Consider the following 18,906-nt stretch of genomic DNA (forward strand, 5'->3'; position numbering starts at 1 on the left):
AAAAAGAAAAGACAAGTAACTGATTTACGTCCAAAACGTTAACCTACCTTTTCACAGATGCTGATTGACCTGCTATGTCTCCTGCCATTTATAAATTTCAGATTACCATCATGTTTTTTTTTTCTTTTTATCGGTACAAAGATGCAGAGGACATCAGGAAGGAAAATCAGAAAAGACTGGTCAGTGAGAAGGACCTGGAGCAAAGGAGAGGGCAATGCATCTCTTATGCTTGATTAACTGCATGAAATGCTCCTGATGTACCTTACAGTACTGAGTGTACATATTTTGTGCAAAAGTGAAATATTGTGGATGCTGGAAATGTGAAATTAACACTGAAAATGCTGATAGTACGCAGTTCTGGCCACACATGTGGAGACATTACAAAGTTAATGTCTCAAGTTGTGACCTATCAGAACATACTTTGTGGTTCACCTTTTCATACAGATACATAAAGACCATGTAATGCACTACTTTAGTTTTTATACAAAGGTAATGATGCTTCAAGTTTTGCAGGAGGCCTAAACACCTAATGTGTGGGATTGACATAAGTGGATGCCATTTGTTATGCTTAACAGCCGAAGTGACATCGAGCAGGTGAATTAAATGTGCCCTTGTAAATTAAGTATAAGGGACAGCATAATTCACAATGGATTGTAGAGCATTTTGTTGACTTCTCATGCTAGAATGAAATTAACACTACACTGCCACTTGGACAGAGCTCAGTGCAAATGACACTCTTAACCAATTAAAGAATTTGGTGGATCCATCTGTGGACTCTTATGCTGTTTGTACAGTTGTAATTGTATACAAGGGTGCAAATATTTCAATACAATACCTAAAAAGTAGAATATTCTAAAGTAGTTCCTGCATAGGTTACACAACAGAAGGAAAACCATTAACATTATCGTGCTTGTGCTGGCTCTTTGAAGGAGCTGTCTAATCTGATCCCAAAATCCATTTTTTTTCCAATATTTTTAGCCAAGATAAACTTCATTAACGTTGTCTACATGCATTCATACAGGTTAAACATAGCTTTATTTAAATAAGATAAGTAATCCATTCTTCAAAGAGCTATCAACAAGTTATGCTTGAGCTAGCAAGGTTTCCACAGATTTGCTCTGTGTTCCTGCCAGTGTCTGCAAATGCACTACAACTAACAATGGATCATTTGGCATTGAACTAATAACAAAATGTATTGCTGATTATTTACACTCACTGTTTAATTATAGTTTGAAAATGAGATCATCACCAAGCTAGATCATGAAGTGGAAGGAGGCAGAGGGGATGAGCAGTACAAAGTGCTGTTTGAGAAGATGTAAGTGTCAAATAATGAGAAAAATTATCCTGTAACAGAGACAAATAGCATAATAATTATACTGCAGGACATTTGACTTTGTAATAATGGAAATGTATGAATGATATATAGCATCCTAATACTTTAAATTTGACCTCAATTAATTTTTTTCCCTATGCATGAAATTAATGTGCTATTTACTACTTTATCCAGCCTTCTGGAACACTGTAGAAAGCACAAGTATCTTGCTAAGAATGGAGAAAACTTTGTCATGCTCGTTGTCAGGCTTATGGAGAGGCTTTTGGATTATAGAACAATCATGCATGATGAAAACAAAGAAAACCGTATGAGTTGTACAGTTAATGTACTGGTAAGTGCTTACTATGAATGTTTTTATGATTTTGATCAACTTCAGAAATTTATAGTTTGCATAGTTGTATTAGTATTTTCCACTTATTACCGCAAAATGACTTCATACCAATCATAGAGAAAGAACCCCGGGTGAACGGCAAATGCCTGTGGTGATCGGAATTCCCCTTTTTCCTTGTCAGCGTAGGGCAGAAGCAGAAAATAGTGCAGAATAATGTTCTGCATATGTCAAGCTCCAGTATGTTATGAACTTTCAGACAATGCCTTAAAATTTTGAACACACCAGATTGTTAAAATGGCCGCTGAAAACCATGTGACTTTTGGCAGTATCAGCTCCAGACAGTCCTGAGACTCAAGCAAATACGGACATTCACAACCATCAGGAAATTCACACATCACTTTGTTTAAGGATGGAATGTCAAAAAGACAATGCCATTCCAGCCAACTCATCTTTCTGGTTCACCATGGACAAAAGATACATCGAACTCCCTGTATGTTAGACAAATTTAAAGAGGCCCCCATCGACCTCCCATTGTATTATGATGGTCCCTCATCTGATTCCAGACTGGGTACATTTCAAGTGTCAAATGTTTACCAGCCTGACCATCCACCTTATTTGGAAAAGGACTTTGGACTTGTAACAGATCACATGGGTTAGTCAGCCTTGTTTGTTGCCTGGTTTTAAAACAGCAAGAAACAGCTCTGCAGAGACAGAGAGGCCATCAGAAAGCCATCAAATCAGCTGCAGTCAATTTAAGTGGCCAAGATGATAAACAGCAATACCTTGCAAGTGGGAAGACTCTCCCCAACCTGTCCGACTTCAAGTTCACCTGAGAACCAACCTCTTGGAAATTCAACTACAAGAAGCCTTGCAGCTTACTGAGAAATTTCTGCTTACAAGACCTTTACTTCAACCAAAAACATCAACTCACCTAAGAAGCTATAGGCCTGCAACAAAAGAGTGAATGATTCAATTATACATTGGAATTATATTGTTTTCTTTCTTCTTTTGTATCTAATCTACGTATGAATGATAGTATGTGTGAGACATCACGTTTTTAACCTTTGGGCAAGTGTGCGATAATAACTAGCCCTCTTTACTTTAAAACTCACTAAACGGCTTTCTGCTGGGATTATTTAGATTGGGGCAACCACTCTGAGGAAAAAAATATACACCTCATACAAAATCACGTTTCCCATGGACATGAAGAAAACACACAAATTCTGTCCATGACAGTTGTCTGTGGGGAAATTCAGTGATTGCATTGCTCCACCAGGGCGGGAGGGGGGAGATCTGTGTTTAAAGTTGTTAATTCTGAAGCCCTATCTCTAACTCAGGCTTACTTCCAATGAAGATCCTGTTGGGATTGTTGAATTTATTCACTACATTGGTCTGAGTACCTATTCCCATAGTATTAAATGTTGGTTCAGTTATTCATTAAATGTACCTCAGATTATATTTGTCTAATTTCAGAGAACATGTTACAGTCAGACCTAGATGAAGAAATTGATTCATATGGCCTTTAACAAAAACAGTATTAATGTCATTGTAATCATTTTAAAGAATATGCTTACTTTGAGGGCAAAATATGTATAAGTTAATGTATTGTATAGATCAAATATCAAAACAGCATTCTTAATTATTAAAGTTTAATCTCCATTTACAACATTAAATACAAGTTCCTGGTCTAGTTTATAGGTGGAAAATCAATTAAATATCACTTTGCAAGAAGTGTACCGTATTTTGAAAAAGTTATAATAAATGAGAAATTAATAAATGAAACAGTAAGAGAGGCTGTTTATCACATGAAGACTTGTGGAATTGTCACAAGAGGGATGCAGTGACATAGTTTTATTAAACTCCAAATGTTAGACTAATACTGAAGGCTTTTCAAAATAAAAACAGGCAGATAAACTGACTTATATCTTAGATGGGCCCACTAATTCTGGAGTTTTCTTAACCGTTTAAGTGACCATATGTTCTCAAGATTTTCTGTAGTGCCATCATGGTAACAATTGTAGTGAGACAATGCCTGTTACCAGCTAAAATGTGTATTACCACGAAATGTAAAACATTACGTAAATTTCCGTGAAAAACACCTGAAACAATTCTCCATTAGTTGAAACAGACATAGGAAAAAAATAGGAAAACTAGGGCAAAAACCCCCCCGTCTACTTGAGTTTATAGTAGCCTTTAAAGAATCATATTGTTGAATATTTTCTTGTTCAAGCTGAAAAAACTGTATACATGTATACTTTGGAAATACAAGAGGTAAATCATAAGCAGCTGGTTAGATGGTTTTTGTATGCCACTGACCTTTGTTAATATAGCTGAACAGTTAAACATACACATGCCATTTCATGTCACTGAATTCTTGTACGTTCTTGGCAAAAGCGCTTGAAGAGCTCAGCAGCAATTGCGCACCTACACCTTTCTGACAGGGCTGTAGACAATGTAATGTCTGAATATATTGAAATGTAACATAGCAATAGGAGTAGGCCATTCAACCCCTCAAGCCGGTTCCTTCATTCAGTTAGATCATCATGGCTCATCTGTAATCCGAGCAGCCACCTTGGCTTCATATCCCTTCATACCCTTGGCTAGCAGAAATCTATTGATCTCAAGTTTAAAATGTTTAATTACTGAGCTCCACTGCTTTTGTGGGAGAGAGTTCCACACTTCTACCACCCATTATGTGAAAAATATTTCTTAATCTCTCCTAATCAGCCTGTGGTGCATTTTGATCCTTTGCAATAATTGATTTTTTCAAAAATTGGACATTTTGTGTTGGCATAACCAACTGCAAGAGACAAACTTGCACTCCTTATATTGCTCATCACTGCAGAGAGTGATCTCTGCTTTCAGTTTGTTCAAAATTCCAAAAGCTTACTTCACCACAGCTTAACTGCAAATAATTGAAAGAAGTTAACCATCCTGACTTTTGAGCCATGTGAAATTTCACTGACAATCGAAAGCTAGTAATCTGTGTTTGCATTGGAGTATGCATCCCCAAAGTTCTGTCTGCGCTCTCTCAACAGCAATGCAAGTGGATAGTTTAACCATAACTGCTTGGTCACATCACTAATAAAATGCATCAGTGCTACACCAGTTAGAGCAGTATAATGGGTATGTTAGAGATTCATAATGTGAAAGGTTTACTTTTGTGAAAATCCAGTTTGACATCGGTAAGATTAACAAGCTCAAAGAGCCAATTTTGTGAAAAATTCCAGGCCTTGTTGCACATGGAAATGAAAAAGACGTGTTTGCCATGCAATAACCATAAACAGGGTGCAAAATAGTGTATCACAATGGGAATCAACCTGAGAGTTCAGTTGACCTTAGGAGAGCATTACAACAGTAAGAGAGCAACTGAAACTTGAAATTTCATTGTTCAGCTAAGCTGCCCTGATGGATTGGCAATATGCCATTTTAAAATTCCATTGCACAGATGTGCTATGAGCACTAATTATGGAAATGACCCCATTTCTTAGATTTGGGCAAAGTCAGGGTCAGAGCAGACAAGTTGGTTGAAGCCCTGGCATATTGTACTTCTGCCAGTGGAGCAGGGCTTCTGGATTTTTTAAGCTATTGTCGTTAAATAAAAAATATTCTGTCTGCTTTAAGATGGTTATTACTTTAAAAACCTATGTGTATTACAAAATTGGAAGAAAAATATTTTCTAATCTGTATTTCAGAACTTCTACAAAGAAATTGAGAGAGAAGAAATGTACATCCGGTATGCAAAATCGCTTTCACAGTACAGTTAAAGTTGGATTGTTACAAATGATTCATTTCCAACATATGAGTAAGAAATAAGAGGAGTTTGGAATTGGTCGGGGCCCAACTGGCGAGCTACTTTGGATCTCTCAATTGGTGTCCACAGCTTCCCTGTTTAATGTAAATAAGGTCCAAGGTCAAATTTAAATTGAGGCTTAAGCTACTGGAGACTGGCGTACAAAGTAGTTGCTTCGATGATCTGCTCCCCAAATTGGGCAAAGTCCAATTTCTCTCCCTATGATTTGTTTACTTTCAGTGCTTCAAGGTGAATTCCTGCCAATCACAGAGCAATAACTCAGTGGCTGAGAGCAGAGGCCAATGATAGTTTATACTGTGACATTTTTGGAAGAAAAACTGTACTATGACATTTTTTTCCATGGCTATCTAGCTTTCAGTACCCATAATTGACTGTGTAGATGCATTACGTGCCAGTAAGTTATATTCAGCAAGTGTTACTACTGCTGTGTAACATAGCGCTTGTTATATTTTTTCTTACCAATCTTCTCTTCCATTTTCCCCATACATCCTCTCATGCAAAGTCTGGCTCCATGATAGGGTGCAGTTCCAGAGATACTGAACATCCTCCCATACATGACCCAATGGTTACTAATCATTTGTGTGCCTTGAATACTGAGTGTTGTGAGAAGGTCTTGTTTGAACTTGTAGTCGCTTGAAGTTCATTTATGCACACTTCAGCAGGGGTCCCTGGATAATGAGTACTCCCAAACTCACAGGTCTGCAGGCTAATTAAACCATCCATGTTGCAGTACAAACAAATGTAGATTTGTTCAAACTCTACTTAAGAATAGCCTTTTTGTTTTGATACATTAGATTTCCTTCATAACACTTGACAGTGTTTCATATTCAATATTGATAATGTTGTTCCCTTAGATATCTATACAAGCTGTGTGACCTACACAAAGAGTGTGATAACTACACTGAAGCTGCCTACACATTACTGCTTAATGCAAAACTCCTTAAGGTAATGTTTTAACTCAAGGTATCAAATTATTTTCTAAATTTTGAAACTGTTGTCATTATGTGCTGGTTTCACTAAAATCATGAAACTTAACTAACTGTGTAATGGGTCCAGTAGGTGAACCTTCTGTTTTGCTTCTCTCGTTGTATTGAGTAAAATAGTATGGTGACATCACTTTGCAAATTCCAATTGTGTTTCAAAGGTTTGGAAGTATCACTCTGCCATATGTTGCATTATATTTTAAACACAGCACTGTTTTTATGGAAAAGGTTGTTTCACACAAGGGGTCAGAAGAAGCTTGTGTAATTTCCTCATAAAGAAATGGGGCACAATTATAGCCATGCGAGAGAAGTCGCTTCATCTGGCGAGACCACTCCATCGTCTTCATTGGGGAAGGCCCACTCTATTAACTTCTTATCAGGCACTTAAGTGGACACCGTAGGGCCTTCCCCAGGGTTAAGAACACCAGGGTGAAAATCCCTTCCCCTGAGTGTTACCAGCCAATCCGAGGCCAGCAGCTCCCCGTTGCAGGCAGCCCTACTGGAAGCGGTGGCAGTTGTCAGCAATGCCCCACCACAGGCCAGGATCCGTGATGGACCCAAGGCCAAAGGCGAGTGTGGGTGGGATGGGGGTCACTGGTGGTGGGAGGTGCAGTTGGACGAAAGGGCAGAGGGTTGCTCTTTGCAGACTCTTGCGGCATCTTTTCCTGATGCCAGGTGCCTTTATCAGGCAGTGTGCCTTCAAATGAGGAACCTGCTAGCAAACCCTCACCAGGTTGATTCTTGTGATCCCGCATGGCGACTCCCCTCCCTGCGTACCAGAAGTGGAGGATAAGGTCCATAAGTTGTCCACTTGATGACCTCAAGCGTCTGGGCAGGAAGGCCGACCATGAACCTTTCTGCCTGGGTTTAATTGGGTGGGGACAGGAAGGTGGCAGGTGGAGGCACCCTCTCGTCCAATTAAATGCCCCTCCACTTCCAAACCCGCTGCTGAGGAGGCATTAAATTATGCCCATGGTTTGAAAGCTTTATAATAGTACTATATCTTGTGTTTGTAAATAAATGCAAAAAAAAATGTTGAATACTTTTCTAATTCTCACATTTCTTTTCCCTTACCAGAAAATTTTGATTCTTTCCTAGGTATTTTTCATGAATACAAGATTCTCTGAATCAGTTTACCTAGCGGTCATTTTTAATGACTCAGCCTAGATTAATAATTTGAGAGCATCACAACTGAGCTTAATCTTAACCACACTTAATGCCTATATGCATACATTTTCCAGCAGGAATTGCTGGATGTCAGGTGTACTGCATTTTCAGCTGAAATAATTTCAGACCAGGGGCAGAATTTTCCCCCCGTTGGGGGGAAGTTGATGGGCGGGCGCATGCAGGCGCGCTTCCTATCAGGGCCTCCAATTGGAAGCGCGATGCCATTTTATGTGGGCGGGCCAATTAAGGCCCGCCCAGCGTGACATCCGCAGGGAAGTGCTGTGCACTCCCTGTGTGGGCAGGGGGAATCCCTAAAATTGAGAGTGCGCTAGTTCGTACATGTGCACAGAAGAGCACACTCATCTCCCTGAGGCTTAGTGCTGCCTCAGGGAGATCGGCTCTGCTGTCAACAATATTAAAGTTAGAAAAAAAATGCCCTTACATGTCCCCTCATGTGACAATGTCGCATGAGTTGGGACATGTTCATAATTTCCACAACAACTTTATTAACATTTTTAAAACCCTACATGAAACCTCATCCCACCGGTGGATGAGGTTTCATGTGTTTTCTAGTTCGCGCTGGGGCTCCTGGCCTGCCCACCAACCTTAAGGTTGAACGGGCACGCCCACTAATTACTTTAATTGATCTGCCAATGGCCTCAATTGACCACTGACAGGTCAGTGGGCGCACAGCTGATTTTGCTGCGCCCCCGCCTTCCTGAAAATTTAAATGCGACGGGATGATGTCCGGAGTTCTCATGCCATTTTATGGTAAAATCCTGCCCCAGGAGTTACATCTGTAATCTTTGTAAAAACCTAGATAATGGAGTATAGAAGGCTGCCGTTTGGTCAATCCTGCTGATTTCAGTGCTAGCTCAACATTAGCTCCAATCCTACTGCTGTTACCAATGTTGCTGTTGTTCTCATTAGTTCACACATTCCAGTCCCAATGCACTATATTAATGAATGTTCTTTTTCTTGAGGTTTCCTGGGGTGGGCATTAGGATGTATTTTTGCATGCGCATCAACATGAGGGACATCTGGGAAATGGAACATTTTCTCATTCCAAGAAACTGTTGTAAGCACAAAGGGCATCAAGTTAGATACAGTGTACCAGCCATATTTCTGGTCTTTCCAGAAGTCATTTTAATGCCAATTAATGCGCTTGTACATACTAGGGAGTAGATTGAGACTGCACAAACTAATTTCTCTGCACCTTTACCAATCTGCTGCCAGAACTGTTGCCAACAATCATTCCACAAGCAGTTCTGCCAATTGGATCATTTGACTGTCTCCCAGCAGGTGGTTCGATTATTGCTTTTAATATTTGTCATCTTCCTGATGAGATGTAGACTGGTGCTTCCCCAACACTACTCCTTAACCATACTCTCAGAAATACAACTTATTTTGTGCTTGTGTGAAATTTCTATTTACCACACTAGTTAGCTTTTATTTATTGGGCTGTGATTGTCAGTTTGTGTCGGATCAGTGAAGACATTGTTACTTTCACATCCAGGTTGGGACTTCTGCCCCTCTGCCTCTCTTCCCTCCCTTATTTCCATCAATGTTGTGGGGCTGTGTAGATTGGAAATGAGACCCAGCCTCACCTCCTATTTTCCCTCTCTCCTTTGAGAAACCCCTCAATTCCAAGGGCAATATAAACGGATGAAAGATCTGTTATAATGGACACAACATTGTCTAATCAGAAATGTCAGGTGGAAGAAATTACAATTTTGTCATTGAATTGGAGGGTGGATAATGATTTCTTTCCAGTTGGTGCAGGTCTGGGGAGCTTTGTATTAGCTCTCTTTCAGGATATCAGGAAGTTTCCACAGGCCGAATTCTTGATATGGGGGATGGTAGAGGTTTGTGGTGGAAGTGGGTGGGTGGTGCATGGAAATGCTGGCGGACAGAGAACTTTACGTTGTGATTTATTACTCACTACCACCCAGCGGACCTTTGGCGGTGCTGCCTGAGTAGATAAAATAATTTAGGGTAACAGCCATCCATCCTCTGTGGAACCCACCTGATTTTCATTTCAACCATCCTATAAAAGGAGGGTGACCTGCTTTGCCCTTCCAGATTCCTGATCAGTCATTGAAAATGGAAATTATCCCAATCAAATTTAAAGACCAAAAGGCCAAGTGTTTGCCTAATATTACATGACAGCTCTTTAACATCATAAATACCGGTCATGGTATCACTTACAGGCATAACTAGTACTGCAGGTAATTGCTGACAGTTTTTCTATAGGTTTCCCATTTACAAAGCCTGACATGGATTGACTTTTCAATTTTAAAAATTTATATAAATAATAGATATATATTTAAAATCAGTGTTAGTTTATTGGCAACTATTTTACATGTACTTGTATAGATGTTAGTTTGCTTGGGTTCTGATTCTGATTTGGAAAACTTTACTTACATTTCAAATAAGATTTCTAGCATTTGGATGATGGCTGACAGATTCTAGTATAGGCATGCTATTTTTTTCTGTGCCATGCCTTACATTGCATGTTTCTTCCAATACATCATGCTCTGGGTTGCATAAATAATGTATGTCATTAGCCTGTCTGGCAGTTGGGTGGCAGGTGTGCCAGATCAGTTACGTATGATTGGGAGGAAATGGTGGGGGGGAGGTGTTGTCATTTTACTCTTATTGGACACAGTTATACCTCAACCCAGCATTTGAGTCCTAGATTGCTAGCCTCCTGCTTGATGGGGCTACAGCGGAGAGGCCATTCCACTCCCAATGGGTTCTGATATACTGTTGGATTTCAACCCAGTATTCAGAGACTGTAATTTCCCCACATCTACGGAGCTGAGGGGAGTGGAATTAGGGTTAGGCTTAAGGACGCTGACCTAATAACATAGATTCAGGAATGTTATAATTGAGCCAAGGCTAGTGCAGAACAGGCATTCCACTATTTGCAATTTCTGAGTAGCATTTAATCTTAGCCTTATAATCAATAGTTTTACTATGCAGAAGGCTTGTGTTTATTAACATAATTCATAGCAGAACATAGTAGTGCAACCATGAAATAGAATCCCTTTGCATTGGCCTTTAGGCCTTAAAGTATTTCAGGCCTGCGATGAGGCATGGTTAAGTCCTGCTAACCATCACATCAAAGATTTTACAGTTAATTTATAATGGTGTTATTTGCGATTAAGTCCTGTTTAATTCTAGTCAAATTGTGGGAAGACTACCATTTGGCTTTGAGGAAAATTTAGATTTCCTTCAAAGGTTTTGTCTTTCTTAGAGCGCAAATATCTGCTCTGTAAAATCATGTTGAGGTTGTATGATTTCCTGTATATGCTGATTACTCCACTGCTGCAGACTTATCTTCAACTGCTGAAGGGCAAGCAGGCTTTATCAGTTCTGATAACACTTTGATCAGTTTCCTATCTTTTCACTGTACTCTCTGAGTAAATACATTTTCCAGATTAAATTAAAACACTGAACTGCAGATATTATTTGGTACTCTCTGAGTAAATACATTTTCCAGATTAAATTAAAACACTGAACTGCAGATATTATTTGCTGAAAGTTTCATATTATTATTGACTACATTGAGTCCTACACTCCACAACTTCAACCGGTGGCCTTTCCCTCACTCACATTTCAAACTTGTAAGAACTGTGATGAAGTGAAGGCTCATTTAGTTTGTTCTTGTATCATCTGGCCCACTCAATCTGTTCGGTATTTTAATCATATAATCTTGTCTTTTATTCCTATAAATTTACCATTTTTATTTTAGCATCATATCCTCTATATGTCATCAGATGCGTGGATTATAACCTTCCAATCCCAATTATAAGAATCCAATACTACTTTTTCATTGATCACATGTGTTAAGTTGCATTTTTCCCACATTTTATCACTATTTACATGAGCAGCCCCATAAAATTTTGCTAGATTGTATTTTCCAAATTGCAAATGCCTATTTTATACTTTCTGCAAGCAAGTCCTTTTGTACATGAAGGAAGACTCACCTAAATTTTTTAAACTATTCTTTTGTAGCATATAAAGCTAAAAGCCAAACAGGTCATATGCAAAAGAAGAGTTTTCAATTTGATTTGAATAGTTATTTAGCCCTTAAAAAGTAGAAGTGAACCCAGACTTTGGCTGATACCATACTTCGTTCAAATCCTGAAGCAATGTTAAGGGGTAGTACTGAATTATTCCCTTTGCTTGCTCCTTTGATTCTAACTTGAAAACTCAAACACAGTGGGATATACTCAGCTTTATCACCAGATTGAAAGAGTTGAAGGAACAGTCAACTCTGCATCAGAAAGAAATAATGCAACTACAACATAAGTTTAAAAAATAAAATTAAAGGCAGTGATACTGCAGAAGCACAAAAGAACAACTGAAAAAAATATCTCTTGAAGGCCAGGTTGCTATAGCATTGGCAATGCAATTTTTGGGGTGGAATGAGGAGAATCGCAATGTTGCGCCAGTTTTATGCTTTATTTAATGATTGCATTCATAATTTCATTGGACAATCTGTGGGAGAATTAACTGTGTCTTTAAACAGTGGGTGTCTGGAATTTGCTGCCCAAGTTGGTGGTAGAGGCAGAAACTCTAAACTCTTTTAAAAAGTACCTGGATCTGCACCTTAAGTGCTGTAAGCTGCAGGGCTATGGGCTGGGTCCAGGAAGGTGGGATTAGAAAAGGCACCAAGGTATCCTCGGGCTGGCATGGACAAGATGGGCCGAATGACCTCCTTCTGTGCTGTAACTTTTCTATGGTTCTAAAACCAAAAGCAAGTCAGTTTTGTGCTTAACCCTTGATTTGCCAGCTGTTTGAAATGGGCACTTGATAAATTATATTTTCTCATCTTGCTGTTGATGCAAGTTATTTGCTTTATGAGAGTTTTCTTTTATTGCCTTTTTCACTGAATTAAAAATGTACTGTGAATTACACTGCCATAGGAAGTAGTTTTGTCAGATATCATTGGATCCTTCAAGGGAAAAGAATATTATGGGATAGCATAGGTACAAGCCCAGTGAGGGATTTGCTTCCTTATTGTATTAAAAATCAATGGTGCAGTGATCTAATTGATATTGAAGAGTTTAGAAATGTATACATAAATATATAAAATCATAAAATATACCTGTTCTTTTGTTATTTTTGTTAAGTGGTCTGAACAGCCATGTGCCGCTCACCTGAATCAGAGAGATGGATATCAAGCGCAGACCCAAGGCCAACTGAAAGAACAGCTTTACCAGGAAATTATCCATTACTTTGATAAAGGAAAGGTAAAATGATTTTGCAATGTTGTGTCATTATGAGATGTCATTACAAAGAGAATGTTTTCAATAGCAATATTCATATCGCCTATTTATAGTCTAACATAATACTGTTGAATGACCAGGCAAAACCTTTTGCAAATACCACAAAAAAGCTTTTATATAAAATAATGTATCACATAAAAAGTTCACCTTTCTCTTACAACTTGTCCACACTGAGTAATCTGCAAATTCAAGTATTCCAGTTACACAGGACAGAATTTTGCCCCTGGTTGGCGGACAGGCCCCACCAACTCAGCGGCAGGCGGGCAGCCGAACTCTGCCACTGAAACAGGGCCTGCCGCCATTTTGAGTGGGCAGGCCAATTAAGGCCCTCCCAGCAGCTTGTCCAATGGGAAGCGCTATGTGCTTCCTGTGCGAGGGGGGGGAGGGAATCCCCAACTGTCAAAGTGCATTGTTTCGTCCATGCGTGCGAAAGAGCGCACTACTCCCTGAGACTAAGTGCTGTCTCAGGGAGATTACTGACATTCCAAAAAACTTTAAAAATGTAAAAATTATTAACATGTCCCCTTCATGTGACAATGTCACATGAGATGTTAATAAGAAGCACATAAACTTTATTAAAGTTTTTGAAAATGGACATGAAACCTCATCCCGCCAGTGGATGAGGTTTCATGTATTATCAGAAGCCCGCTGGGGCTCCTGGCCTGCCCGCTAACCTTAAGGTTGGACAGGCAGGGCATTTAACTATCTTAATTATCCTGTCAATGGCCTTAATTGGCCATTGACAGGTTGGCGGGTGGACAGTTGATTTCGCTGTCCGCCCACCTTCTTCAATATTTAAATGGACCAGGATGATGTTGGGAGTTCCTCCCGCATCATTTTCCCGTCAGCGAGCAGGCCCCGCCCCCAGATTGCCGACGGGAAAATTCAGGCCATACTTTTATGCAGCGATATTTTAGGACTTCCAAATTCTTGGGACCCAGACTTCGACCTAATCACAGCTTAAAACTACTGTTCACCATGACAAAATCTTCCTGTCAGAAATGTTAGCACCTGGTCTCAGAGTTGACCCAATAGGAATTTGTCTCCATTCAAGCACTGCATCCACAATTTGAGATAGAGCCTTCTCTGTGAAATAAGCTCTCTTTTGAGTTTATGGCTCAGACTTAGCAGTCCCAAAGTTGGACTTGCTGCATCTGCCTTAACAGTGATGGATGTTACATATCCTGGTTAACTTGCTGTTAAGACACTTTAATATTTTGAAACCAGCACTATTGTTTGCAAATCAAGATTGGCTAGATTTTCAGTGTTGACTTGTACATCCAAGTGTTGAAAGATTGCTTCCAGGGTAAAACACGAGGAGTTTCATGTGGTCAAATGTTAGTAGTAATCAAAAAATATAAACATCACTAGATCTGGAAGAAAGCACCCTACTATTGTTAAAACCATCCAGCTGTATGCCATTTGAATATAATCCTATTACCTCAGAGCAAGCCTAAGCCTATTCATTTCCAAATTAAGTACAGCTAAAAGGCCGTGTGGCCAGAATCATATCCTGTCCAGTTCCGAGGGGACACCCTGCCACTCAATTCCATCTTTCTGAATATTAGCCAGCTCCTTAGCAGGATCTGACATTAGCAGACTGGGCAGGATTTTGAGCCTCCCAGGTCATCAACGTATAGCTGCTACTGGAGATCGGCGGTTAGAAATCCTGACTAGATAGTAACACCTGGGAGGGAGGATGTTTAACTCAAAATAATTCCTACCATGCAGTGTTTGACCCAATCCCAGTACCCCTTGCACACTGTGAATTTGCAAATTTTGGAGCCACGTCACAGTACCATGTTTTCTGCATGTGTCTGTACTCTGTTGTCCATTCAGTTTTGGATGCTGAAAGTCTGGTGAGAAGCTGGAACTTGCCCCATCCAGCTCATTTGCATTGCCCCAAATGGCTTGCACTTACTACAGGTACAAGCAAAGCTTTGCCAGCCCAGCCATCCCCCAGAGCCCCCAAAGTAATTTGTAAGGATGGAGACCCAGTCACTCAGATTTCCACTCTTATCCTGGCCTTCGTGTTCAGGAAACTGAAGCAAGTGTCAGTAAATCATTCCTTATAAGACAACACATTAGCAGTTAAGAGCCTTTGTAGCTAAAGCAACTGTGCATTCTGTTACACAGATTTATTACAAGTATCAAAGTGCAGTACATTTTGTTAATTAATGATATCTGCTAATTGTATTATTTTTAAATTGATATTTTTATTTCAATCTGCATTCAGTAGATACAGTATTGAATTTAAAGCTTCTTGTTCTTGGGACATGTAACAAGCTCTGCTTCCATGGAACTAAATTATGCTAATTAAAATACTTATATTCTTCCCACGCAATTTTGAACTGGATCAGACTAGTTTCTTAACTGTCTCATTTGTTCAACTGCCAACACCGACATAATCATAATCACACAATTTTTCATTGATTGTATAATAACATTAACAATTTAATATCTTAAAAGGTCACATTTTCTATTTTTACGTGCACTTTACTACATAATTATTTTTTTTAATTTTTATGTTGCATGTGAAGATAATGGCATTCTTGTTAATTGTATATTGCCCAATTTATTGACTTTACATATTTTAAATATTAGATTAACCCCTGAACTGCTTTACTGTTTTAAGAATTCCTTATCAGCAGAATTATTGAAAAATTGGAATGCTTTGGCAAAAATTGTAGATTATTCCCTTCTTATGGAAGAATTATGGATTATTGTAGATGTGAATTGTTGCTAAATCTGATTTTTTTAAAATCTAAGATACTCCCTTTTCGCTCCCTTTCTCCAACTGCCCCAATCTTCCCAGTTAGCCTGGCATCCGTCCCTTCTTTTCATTCCGTGTTGACACTTTTCTTCACCATGAAGGCCACTTGATACTTGTACATCCCACACTCTACCAATTCAATCTGTCACGTTTCTTCCTCTAATCAATTCATGCTAGTACTCTGCTTTCATGTCTTGCCTTCTCCCCTTATAGGGCCGGATTTTAGCAGAGTCAAAAAGACTCCACAGACATTTAAGAATGGCAGGCGGGACTCGGATGCCAGAGTCTCATCCTCTTTTCCGATAGATCCAGATTTTGCTGGCAGGAGGAAGGGGGTGCGGCGGGGCATGAATCACACAGACAGGAAAACCAAACTCAGCAGGGCCATTTGAATTTAATGTTCAAGTAGACCCCATTCTGGATGTTCCAAGGGCCTTAACCCACATTGTGGGAGTCACAAGTTGATAGTATAGATATAGGTGATCTTAAAGGGCAGATAAGGTCTGCCCTCTCTTTAAACATGTAAAAAAAACTGGCTGAAGCTGTCAATAAGAGTTTAAAAAAATTCCCTCTGCTGGACTGTATTAATTGACAGCCCATCTGATGTAGGTTGAAAAAAAATTATTACCATCTGGTTGTACAGTTTCATTGAATTTCTTCATTAAGGGCTATCATTATGTCTTTATGAATGTTCAACTGAGTTTCAAATGCTACGATTATCTTAGCAAGGGGTTTTGAGTTCAAAATTTGATTGACAGTTGGAAGAGGTTATTAAAGGATTAGCTTTATTTTATGTGGGGTCTGAATAGAAGTTTGTTTCTTTTAGGGAGTTAACCACTTTCAGTGATTTAAAAGTTTTAAATGGATTTCATGAATGAGTTTTTTCACTATCAATTGTGCATCAGTGAGAGCTGTATTAAATTGTTCGGTGTTCATTTTTTTCATCTCCACATGACTCCTGTGGTCCATCCATGGTGATTATTGGTTGGCTATTAAGGTGGTATAGGGGTATGAGAGGTCATCGGGTGTGGCTGGGGAACATGAATTGGCATGGAAGTGATATGGGTGTTATGAGAGGCCATGGGGTTTGAGGGAGGAGGGCTGGGGGCCCTAAAAGCTTTTAAAACAACTGGGATGAAGTCTCAGAGAACCAAGGCAGGCCTTTTAACCTGCCGACCTCAGCACTCACCAACCCCTACTAGCCACCTAGGATCTGCTTCCGTTGTCGGTGGGCCCGACTCTATCCTGCCCTGCCTTCCTAGAAGGATAATTAGGTTTTAAGGGGCCCTTTAAACTGGGGCAGGACTGCTGAGTCAGAAAGTTCCCCAACTCGAGCTACTTGCCTCACGAGTGAAAATTGGCTCATAGTTCCAATTCACATTATTCTTGTTCTCCTCTCCAAATCACAGTGCCTCTTTTCCTGGATTCAGCCTCCATCATAAGTCCCAACATCTGCCAACTACTTCTTCCAGGATATAATTCTGCTACACGTTGTTAATGAGAATTCCAGATGACACCGAGTTATGACAGGATCATGAGTTCCTCCCTATAGCCTGCAGTTTGAAGAGGCTATTAAAGGATTAGCTTTATTTGATGTGGGATCTGAATAGAATTTTTTTAAGATTTTAACCACTTGAAGAGATTTAAAAGTTTTGAATCTTATTTTGAATCTTGAAATAATCTTATTGTTTAAAGCAAGGCATTTTTCTATTGGGCTAAGGCGGAGGACATGGAATTTTTGCATTCTGTAATAAGAAAACAATTTTTCATTAGCCTTGCTCATAAGTTTATAGTTTGCTTTTGAAAAATTAGTTCACATGAAACAGCAAATCTCTGCATGCCACTCCAGGAAGAATGAGTTGTCAAAAACAATAATGAAATCTTCACTATTTTGCTGAACTTGATAAATGTCCTGTTTGTTTAAAAATACCATGTAATGTGATGGAATGGCCTATTATTTTATGTGTATATAAACCTAACTATCATGCAGAAGCTAAAAAAACATTGGCCAGCAAGTTTAATCAAAAAAGTTAAACTGGTTACATTTATATTTCTTCTGTACATAATAATTTGTCAGTTCCTTTAAACAGTATTGCATTGGATATATATATCCCTTCAAAATCATTAAGTAAAATTTTCAAATCCATATCCACTTAGTATTCACTGGACTAGAAGTACTTCTTTTTCAGGGGCTACATAGTTTATAAAGCCCCCAAAATGGCAGGCAAGAAGTGCAAGCACACTTCCACTCCAAAATGCGCCATCTGCCATATTGGGTAAGGACACACAAGAGGGATCTATTATCTATTGTTGGCACAGGCATTAGAACTTTTCAATTTGCAAGTTAAGGTATCTACTTCCAACATTGCTTTTTCTTGAGGCAGCCAGCATTATCGCAGGCTGAACTCAGGAAAACCAGCCTAATGGAAGCCTTCAACAAAGGTAAGTAACCTACCTGATTGTAATACCATAAGGAGCAAGAGTGCTCCTCTCAGTTTCACATTAAAGGATCCTCCTGATGGCCATTGCTCCCAACCACTCCATCTCAAGATGTCGAACTCCTCATTTTTGATCTCTTACCCTGTGGCCCTAATCTTTCAACCCACATTCCTGATCTGCCAACCCCCCAGGACATCCTATCTCCAAAATTCCAATCCCACCCTGCCCTGAGTCCTTATGTTTTAATGAAATTTATTTAGTCTAATCTTATGATGGTAAACTGTGCAATGCAATTCAGAGAAGAGAGTGCAAGAGGAGGACCCTGAGGCAGGCAGTCAGCAGCATCTTGAGGAGAGTGCGAGATGAGGACGCTGGGACAGGCAGTGAGCAGCACCTAGTACTCAACATCACAGGAGAAACAAGTTCATTGGTTGGTGAGAAACTGTTGTTAGGGTATGTCATCAAGTAGCTGACAATTAGAACAACACATTCTTTTTAAAAGAAGGGGCTACTTACATTTAGACAAGAAACACAAGCAATAGGGAAATGAAGTTAAGTTGAGGCCAGGTAAAATAAAGTTGTATAAGTAAACCAAAGCAAAATAAAGTTAACGCAAGCGAAGTAAATTGAAGCCATGGCAGGACAGCTCAGTCGTGTGGAATGTGTGTCTTGTAATATGTGGGAAATTGTGGACAATACCAGTGTCATAGATGACCACATGTGCAGGAAGTGTCACCAGCTGCAGAACCTTGAGTTCCAGGTTTTGGAG

The 18,906-nt window shown here is 39.4% G+C and overlaps 1 protein-coding gene across 1 annotated transcript in view; it reads left to right on the plus strand.

Moving 5' to 3' along the window:
- The window catches only part of dock1 (dedicator of cytokinesis 1), a 693,250-nt gene that overhangs the window by 551,162 nt on the left and 123,182 nt on the right, over positions 1-18,906 (plus strand). The window contains exons 34-38 of the mRNA XM_041210280.1: positions 1,230-1,315; positions 1,508-1,664; positions 5,360-5,400; positions 6,333-6,423; positions 12,770-12,889. Coding sequence (XP_041066214.1) covers positions 1,230-1,315; positions 1,508-1,664; positions 5,360-5,400; positions 6,333-6,423; positions 12,770-12,889 — 495 coding nt within the window. The remainder of the gene's footprint in view (positions 1-1,229; positions 1,316-1,507; positions 1,665-5,359; positions 5,401-6,332; positions 6,424-12,769; positions 12,890-18,906) is intronic.

This window comes from Carcharodon carcharias, chromosome 17, assembly GCF_017639515.1.
Source record: "Carcharodon carcharias isolate sCarCar2 chromosome 17, sCarCar2.pri, whole genome shotgun sequence".
Classification (NCBI taxonomy): Eukaryota; Metazoa; Chordata; class Chondrichthyes; order Lamniformes; family Lamnidae; genus Carcharodon; species Carcharodon carcharias.